This window comes from Mixophyes fleayi, chromosome 2 (assembly GCF_038048845.1).
Source record: "Mixophyes fleayi isolate aMixFle1 chromosome 2, aMixFle1.hap1, whole genome shotgun sequence".
Taxonomy (NCBI): Eukaryota; Metazoa; Chordata; class Amphibia; order Anura; family Limnodynastidae; genus Mixophyes; species Mixophyes fleayi.
The window spans coordinates 9220133-9229547 of record NC_134403.1 but is presented as its reverse complement, the minus strand read 5'-3'; the positions used below and the strand labels follow the sequence as shown (position 1 = coordinate 9229547).

The 9415-nt window shown below is 43.9% G+C and overlaps 1 protein-coding gene across 1 annotated transcript; it reads left to right on the top strand.

Moving 5' to 3' along the window:
* The first annotated feature begins 1444 nt into the window (after nt 1–1444).
* On the top strand, nt 1445–2422 carry LOC142139743 (olfactory receptor 52B2-like). Its single transcript, XM_075197612.1, has one exon. It carries the CDS (start codon nt 1445–1447, stop codon nt 2420–2422), a length of 978 nt encoding a protein of 325 aa, XP_075053713.1.
* Nucleotides 2423–9415: the final 6993 nt, after the last annotated feature.

The following is a 9415-nucleotide window of genomic DNA, read 5'->3' as shown; positions in this document are numbered from 1 at the left end:
CCAAAATAGAATGTGAGCTTGGGGAGAAGATGTATTTTCTATAAAGGATTTTGATAATTGAGCAACAGATTAATTCAATGGCCCTTAAGTCTAGCGATCTTATAGGATGTTTGTAACAGGATGGAGCTCCTACGCCACCCTTTCTGTTGTGTTGCTGGGGAGCAGCTGGGCTGGCCTTGCCACTGCCCCCTTTCTTTCTCCCAAATGTGTCCTCTAACTGCAGTAGGAGGAGCCTGCTGCCACCACTAGGTTCCTTCACCGACACCTAGAACCGATTCCTTCTGGGTAACTTTTGCTGCAAGTGTACCCCCTCACTGGGCACCTGGGCTGGTACCCCTGACCTCTTCCTTTAGATCAGGATTGCTGTGGATGGTTCCCCCTGGCCAAAGCTGCAAGGTAGTAGGCAGAGCGTTGGTACTAGAATGCTGGGTCCCAACCTCAGAACAACCAGATAACAGATTAAATTGGGTCTAATCTGTAGGTCACAGGAATTACAGCAGGAAAGTAGGCGTCAAAGCAGGTTCCTTAAGCAGAGATGTTTATTAGCTCAGGAAATCCTAAAAAGGACAGTTATACACTGGTTTGAGGTACTAATGATATCCAGAAAGTACAGATGGTATAATACATTAGAAATCAATCCATTTCCTATACCGAAATACATACAATATAAAAAATAATATCAGTACAGTTATACACTGGTTTGAGGTACTAATGATATCCAGAAAGTACAGATGGTATAATACATTAGAAATCAATCCATTTCCTATACCGAAATACATACAATATAAAAAATAATATCAGTACATTTGCAATGATATACAGCGGTGCCAAGCACCCTTAATTAAAATAAATATTGACAAATGGTTTTTCCTATGTGATCCAGTCGCAATGTTGTCTACTTAGAAATCAACATACTGGATGCTATGGATCTAAGGGGACATTTTCTTGGTTTATTTCGGTCTGCCCAGAGGAACTATGTGATTTACTTTTATACAGCAGCTAGAATAATTTTTATCAGCATGTTTGAGCCAAATTAATTTTTACTTTAGAGTCACTTAACTTTTCGTATTTTTTATACAGTACAGGGTGATTCAAAAGTCGCAGTACACCCTTTCATTTCAAAAACTCTACAGGAATTGGGCCGATTTCAAGATGGCGCCCATGTTTGGTACATACCGTAAAAGATAGACCACGTCACCCATACCTCACTGGAGTATTCAGGTTTCCCAATTTCCTGTAGAGTTTTTGAAATAAAAGGGTGTACTGCGACTTTTGAATCACCCTGTATATTGAAACAAAAGTTTTTTTGTTTTTTTAATCATTCATTCTTACATCTTTAACTCATATAACATACTATTTATATATTGTGCACAAAACTCTTTGTCGTAACAGAATTGAGGACATTCACTGCTTATTTTTTTTTAATACAGGCAACCAAAATCTTATGAAAATGTCAAACTTGACCAGTTTCCACCCTGATTATTTCCTCTTGATGGGGATTCCTGGTCTGGAGGACTCACATCTCCTACTGTCCATCCCATTCTGTATCATGTATATTTTCACTTTACTGGGGAACTCCATCCTGCTATTGATCATATCATCCAATGAAAGCCTGCACCAGCCCATGTATATGTTCATCATGATGTTAGCAGTCAGCGACATCCTTCTGAGCTCTTCTGCTGTACCAAAGACCCTTTGTATTTTTTGGTTTAAGTATGGAATAATCTCTTTTAATGGATGTCTCACCCAGGTATTCTTCATTCACTTAAACTTTGTGACAGAATCAGCTGTTTTGCTCACCATGGCTTATGATCGATACTCTGCCATATACCATCCTTTAACGTACTCGGCAACCCTCACCAGCTCATTCATAAGGAAGACCGTGATCATGGCCATTTCCAGAAGTTTTTGTTTGGTAACTCCCTTTGTCTTTCTTTTAAACAGATTACCTTACCAACAAAGCAATGTGATAGAACATACATACTGTGAACACATGTCCATGGCCAGGTTGGCTACTGCGGACATACTGGTCAATGCGGTGTATGGTCTCGTTATAGCTGCCTGCACTTCAGGTGTGGACATCATCTTGATTGCCGTGTCCTACATTGTCATCATCAGGGCTGTTCTAAGAATCCCGTCCACAGAGGCTCGTGTCAAGACCTTCAATACATGTGTGTCTCATATCTGTGTTATCTTTCTCTTCTACACACCTGCATTTTTTACTTTTATCGCTTACAGAGTTGGGTATAAAAACAGTAAGGTTCATATTCTCTTAGCCAATCTCTACGTTGTTGTCCCACCAATGATGAATCCAATTATCTATGGTGTAAAGATAAAAGAAATCCGACAGCGCATATTTCACATCTTTGCTAGAGTGAAACCTGGAGATCTCAATGCGAGTAGATTCCAGAAGAAAGGCTGAACTTGGTCAGTCCAGCTCCATTTCATATTGTGGAGAAATGTTATTTCACTACTAATTACCGTATTTCCCCATGTATAAGACGCACCCACGTATAAGACACACCTTAGTTTTGGGGCCCAAAATTTAAAAAAAGATGTATTACATAAAGTTATTGAAGCAGAAGGCTTGTCTGGTTGTGATTTTGGTCAGAGATCTCACATCAGGTCTAGAGGAGCAGAGTTTACAATAAAGTCCCACATTTAGTTACAGAAAGGCAGCGATACTGCACAGCATTGTTGACGTAGACACGCCCCAAGCGTGTCTACGTGACTTGTCTCTTGTCATTAAAACCTGTGCAGTAGACAAATAGTCTTGGCTCATTGGAAATCATCGTCGGTCACGTGACTGACAGCTCCGAGAGAGAAGAGACTAGAGCAAGGGTGCGGGAGGCGCCTGAAGGACCTTTGTTCTTTTAGATTAATACCGAAACTAGGAAACAAAAATGGAGCATATTAACAGAGCGAGCTGATCGGTTCTGCAGGGACAAGTACCGGGGTGGGTTAACACTAGGGATGAGCGCACTCGGATTTCTGAAATCCGAGCCCACCCGAACGTTGCGGATCCGAGTCGGATCCGAGACAGATCCGGGTATTGGCGCCAAATTCAAAAGTGAAACTGAGGCTCTGACTCATAATCCCGTTGTCGGATCTCGCGATACTCGGATCCTATAAATTCCCCGCTAGTCGCCGCCATCTTCACTCGGGCATTGATCAGGGTAGAGGGAGGGTGTGTTAGGTGGTCCTCTGTGCTGTTTAGTTCTGTGCTGTTTAGTTCTGTGCTGTGCTGTGATGTGCTGTTTAGTGCTGTGCTGTGCTGTTTAGTGCTGTGCTGTTTAGTGCTGTGCTGTGCTGTGCTGTGCTGTGCTGTGTTCTGCAGTATCAGTCCAGTGGTGCTGTGTGCTGTGCTCTGTCCTTCTGAGGTCAGTGGTGCTGCTGGGTCCTGTGCTGTGTCCTGTTCAGTCCAGTGGTGCTGTGTCCTGTGCTCTGTGCTTCTAAGGGCATAGTTATTTCCCCAATATTCCCCTGTGTTTAAAAAAATAAAAAAAAGTTTTTTTAAAAAATACCAAAAACTACTTTAATATTTTTTAATTACCACAAAATTTTCACAACCAATCCTGCAGTATAAGCCCATTGGTACTGCAATATTACCAAGTTCACACATTCAGCAGTAAAAGTCCAGTGGTACTGCAATATTACAAAGTTTACACATTCTGCAGTATCAGTCCAGTGGTGCTGTGTCCTGTGCTCTGTCCTGCTGAGTTCCGTAGTGCTGCTGGGTCCTGTGCCGTGTCCTGTTCAGTCCAGTGGTGCTGTGTCCTGTGCTCTGTGCTTCTAAGGGCATAGTTATTTCCCCATTATTCCCAAGTTTTTAAAAAATAAAAAAAAAGTAAAAAACAATAAAAAATTTAAAAAAAAAAAAATATATAATAATTATAACCAAATTTGCAAAACCAATCCAGCATTATAAGTCCATTGGTACTGCAATATTACCAAGTTCACACATTCTGCAGTATCAGTCCAGTGGTGCTGTGTCCTGTGCTCTGTCCTGCTGAGTTCCGTAGTGCTGCTGGGTCCTGTGCCGTGTCCTGTTCAGTCCAGTGGTGCTGTGTCCTGTGCTCTGTGCTTCTAAGGGCATAGTTATTTCCCCACTATTCCCAAGTTTTTTAAAAATAAAAAAAAAGTAAAAAAAAATAAAAAATTAAAAAAAAAAAAAATATATAATAATTATAACCAAATTTGCAAAACCAATCCAGCATTATAAGTCCATTGGTACTGCAATATTACCAAGTTCACACATTCTGCAGTATCAGTCCAGTGGTGCTGTGTCCTGTGCTCTGTCCTGCTGAGTTCCGTAGTGCTGCTGGGTCCTGTGCCGTGTCCTGTTCAGTCCAGTGGTGCTGTGTCCTGTGCTCTGTGCTTCTAAGGGCATAGTTATTTCCCCACTATTCCCAAGTTTTTTAAAAATAAAAAAAAAGTTAAAAAAAATAAAAAATTAAAAAAAAAAAAAATATATAATAATTATAACCAAATTTGCAAAACCAATCCAGCAGTATAAGTCCATTGGTACTGCAATATTACCAAGTTCACACATTCTGCAGTATCTTGTGCTACATATAATGGAGACCAAAAATTTGGAGGATAAAGTAGGGAAAGATCAAGACCCACTTCCTCCTAATGCTGAAGCTGCTGCCACTAGTCATGACATAGACGATGAAATGCCATCAACGTCGTCTTCCAAGCCCGATGCCCAATCTCGTAGTACCGGGCATGTAAAATCCAAAAAGCCCAAGTTAAGAAAAAGTAGCAAAAAGAGAAACTTAAAATCATCTGAGGAGAAACGTAAAGTTGCCAATATGCCATTTACGACACGGAGTGGCAAGGAACGGCTTAGGCCCTGGCCCGTGTTCATGACTAGTGGTTCAGCTTCACCCACGGATCTTAGCCCTCCTCCTCCTCCCCCCCCCTACAAAAAATTGAAGAGAGTTATGCTGTCAGCAACAAAACAGCAAACAACTCTGCCTTCTAAAGAGAAATTATCACAAATCCCCAAGGCGAGTCCAAGGGTGTTGGTGGTTGTCAAGCCTGACCTTCCCATCACTGTACGGGAAGAGGTGGCTCGGGAGGAGGCTATTGATGATGTAGCTGGTGCTGTGGAGGAACTTGATGGTGATGTGGTTATTGTAAATGAGGCACCGGGGGGGAAACAGCTGATGTCCATGGGATGAAAAAGCCCATCGTCATGCCTGGTCAGAAGACCAAAAAATGCACCTCTTCGGTCTGGAGTTATTTTTATCCAAATCCAGACAACCAATGTATGGCAATATGTAGCTTATGTAAAGCTCAAATAAGCAGGGGTAAGGATCTTGCCCACCTAGGAACATCCTCCCTTATACGTCACCTGAATAACCTTCATAGTTCAGTGGTTAGTTCAGGAACTGGGGCTAGGACCCTCATCGGTACAGGGACACCTAAATCCCGTGGTCCAGTTGGATACACACCAGCAACACCCTCCTCGTCAACTTCCTCCACAATCTCCATCAGATTCAGTCCTGCAGCCCAAGTCAGCAGCCAGTCCTCCTCAATACGGGATTCATCCGAGGAATCCTGCAGCGGTACGCCTACTACTGCCACTGCTGCTGTTGCTGCTGTTAGTCGGTCATCTTCCCAGAGGGGAAGTCGTAAGACCGCTAAGTCTTTCACCAAACAATTGACCGTCCAACAGTCGTTTGCCATGACCACCAAATACGATAGTAGTCACCCTATTGCAAAGCGTATAACTGCGGCTGTAACTGCAATGTTGGTGTTAGACGTGCGCCCGGTGTCCGCCATCAGTGGAGTGGGATTTAGAGGGTTGATGGAGGTATTGTGTCCCCGGTACCAAATCCCCTCGAGATTCCACTTCACTAGGCAGGCGATACCAAAAATGTACAGAGAAGTACGATCAAGTGTCCTCAGTGCTCTTAAAAATGCGGTTGTACCCACTGTCCACTTAACCACGGACATGTGGACAAGTGGTTCTGGGCAAACGAAGGACTATATGACTGTGACAGCCCACTGGGTAGATGCATCCCCTTCCGCAGCAACAGCAACAGCTGCATCAGTAGCAGCATCTACAAAATGGCTGCTCATGCAAAGGCAGGCAACATTGTGCATTACAGGCTTTAATAAGAGGCACAACGCTGACAACATATTAGAGAAAATGAGGGAAATTATCTCCCAGTGGCTTACCCCACTTAGACTCTCATGGGGATTTGTGGTGTCAGACAATGCCAGTAACATTGTGCGGGCATTAAATATGGGCAATTTCCAGCACGTCCCATGTTTTGCCCACACCATTAATTTGGTGGTGCAGCATTACCTCAAGAGTGACAGGGGTGTGCAGGAGATGCTTGCGGTGGCCCGCAAAATTGCTGGACACTTTCGGCATTCAGCCAGTGCCTACCGCAGACTAGAGGCACATCAAAAAAGCTTGAACCTGCCCTGCCATCACCTCAAACAAGAGGTTGTGACGCGCTGGAACTCCACCCTCTATATGCTGCAGAGGATGGAGGAGCAGCAAAAGGCCATTCAGGCCTACACAGCCACCTACGACATAGGCAAAGGAGTGGGGATGCGCCTGAGTCAAGCGCAGTGGAGACTGATTTCCGTGTTGTGCAAGGTTCTGCAGCCATTTGAACTTGCCACACGAGAAGTCAGTTCCGACACTGCCAGCTTGAGTCAGGTCATTCCCCTGATCAGGCTGTTGCAGAAGCAGCTGGAGAAAGTGAGGGAGGAGCTGGTAAGCCATTGCGATTACAGCAAGCATGTAGCTCTTGTGGATGTAGCCCTTCGTACGCTTTGCCAGGATCCGAGGGTGGTCACTCTTTTAAAGTCAGAGGAATACATTCTGGCCACCGTGCTCGATCCTCGGTTTAAAGCGTATGTTGTGTCTCTGTTTCCGGCGGACACAAATCTACAGCGGTGCAAAGACCTGCTGGTCAGGAGATTGTCCTCTGAAGAGGACCGTGACATGCCAACAGCTCCACCCTCATTTTCTTCCACATCTATGGCTGCGAGGAAAAAGCTCAGTTTTCCCAAAAGAGGCACTGGCGGGGATGCTGATAACATCTGGTCCGGACTGAAGGACCTGCCAACCATTGCAGACATGTCTACTCTCGCTGCATTGGATGCTGTGACAATAGAAAAAATTGTGGATGATTACTTTGCTGACACCATCCAAGTAGACATGTCAGACAGTCCATATTGTTACTGGCAGGAAAAAAAGGCAGTTTGGAAGCCCCTGTACAAACTGGCTCTATTTTACCTGAGTTGTCCCCCCTCCAGTGTGTACTCGGAAAGAGTTTTTAGTGCAGCGGGGAACCTGGTCAGTGAGCGGCGAAGGAGGTTGCTTCCTCACAACGTTGAAAAAATGATGTTTATAAAAATGAATAATCAATTCCTCAATGAAGTACAGCACTGCCCTCCAGATACTACAGAGGGACCTGTGGTTGTGGAGTCCAGCGGGGACGAATTGATAATGTGTGATGAGGAGGAAGTACACACTGTAGGGGGAGAGGAATCAGAGGTTGAGGATGAGGACGACATCTTGCCTCAGTAGAGCCTGTTTAGTCTGTACAGGGAGAGATGAATAGCTTTTTTGGTGTGGGGGCCCAAACAAACCAATCATTTCAGTCAAAGTTGTTTGGTAGGCCCTGTCGCTGAAATGATTGGTTTGTTAAAGTGTGCATGTCCTATTTCAACAACAGACCTCTCAACTGCAGCTCATCCCTCCTCTGCGGGGATAATGTCTCCTGTGCTCTGACACGTCACTCTGTGTACTCTCAGCCTCAGGATCTGACACTACAGCTACCATGCCTCTTGTAGCAGCCCTCACTCCAGGGCCTCTTCCATGTGCAGTGTCCCCCTCTCTCTTGGGTTCACTATAGTGGCATGGAGTTCTCCCCCTCATCCAGGGCACACATTCCTTGCCCTGGCTCAGTCACCACGCTCAGACTTCCAGGCAATGCTGGGGGAGCCTGGGAGCTTCCACCCCAGGTCCCCAGCTACAACTCTCCTCTCCTGTGTCTTCTCTCTCTTTCTGACACTTTAAAGATCGTGCCTTTAAATGAAAAAGTCAGTCTTCATTGCACGACTATGTGCAAGTGCAACAGGGACATTTTTTTGGGTTTACAAAGTCAAACAATAACACTACGACCCTGTCTGTCTGGGGTCTGTCAATGACGAATTGTCTGGAGCATGTTTGGAGGAGGTATTGTGGCCCCGGTATCAAATTGGGTACCGGGGCCACCCCACTATGCAGTCCAGATACTTGTTTGGTGGAATTCCGACACGTGGAGGGTTTTTAAATTATATTGTGGCCTCGGTACCAAATTGTGTACCGGGGCCACCACACTACGCAGTCAAGATACTTGTTTGGTGGAATTCAGACCAGTTGAGGGTTTTATTATTATATTGTGTGGACCACTCTATCTATACCACACTACAACTCTATACCACTCTATTTCCTACTTTAATTCTATTTAATTCTATTTCCTACTTTAATTCTATTACTAATTAATTACCATAAAGAGGAACAAAAAAAACCAATTTTACCAAAAGTATAATATGACTTAGACTTACAAACACTACACTTTAAAGATGGTGCCTTTAAATGAAAAAGTCAGTCTTCATTGCACGACTATGTGCAACAGGGACATTTTTTTGGGTTTACAAAGTCAAACAATAACACTACGACCCTGTCTGTCTGGGGTCTGTCAATGACGAATTGTCTGGAGCATGTTTGGAGGAGGTATTGTGGCCCCGGTATCAAATTGGGTACCGGGGCCACCCCACTATGCAGTCCAGATACTTGTTTGGTGGAATTCCGACACGTGGAGGGTTTTTAAATTATATTGTGGCCTCGGTACCAAATTGTGTACCGGGCCCACCACACTACGCAGTCAAGATACTTGTTTGGTGGAATTCAGACCAGTTGAGGGTTTTATTATTATATTGTGTGGACCACTCTATCTATACCACACTACAACTCTATACCACTCTATTTCCTACTTTAATTCTATTTAATTCTATTTCCTACTTTAATTCTATTACTAATTAATTACCATAAAGAGGAACAAAAAAAAACAATTTTACCAAAAGTATAATATGACTTAGACTTACAAACACTACACTTTAAAGATCGTGCCTTTAAATGAAAAAGTCAGTCTTCATTGCACGACTATGTGCAACAGGGACATTTTTTTGGGTTTACAAAGTCAAACAATAACACTACGACCCTGTCTGTCTGGGGTCTGTCAATGACGAATTGTCTGGAGCATGTTTGGAGGAGGTATTGTGGCCCCGGTACCAAATTGTGTACCGGGGCCACCACACTACGCAGTCAAGATAGATAGATGTGTATTGCGTATCATAGATAAAGTACATTCAGTGGTGTGGGGCAAATTGAAAAATATTC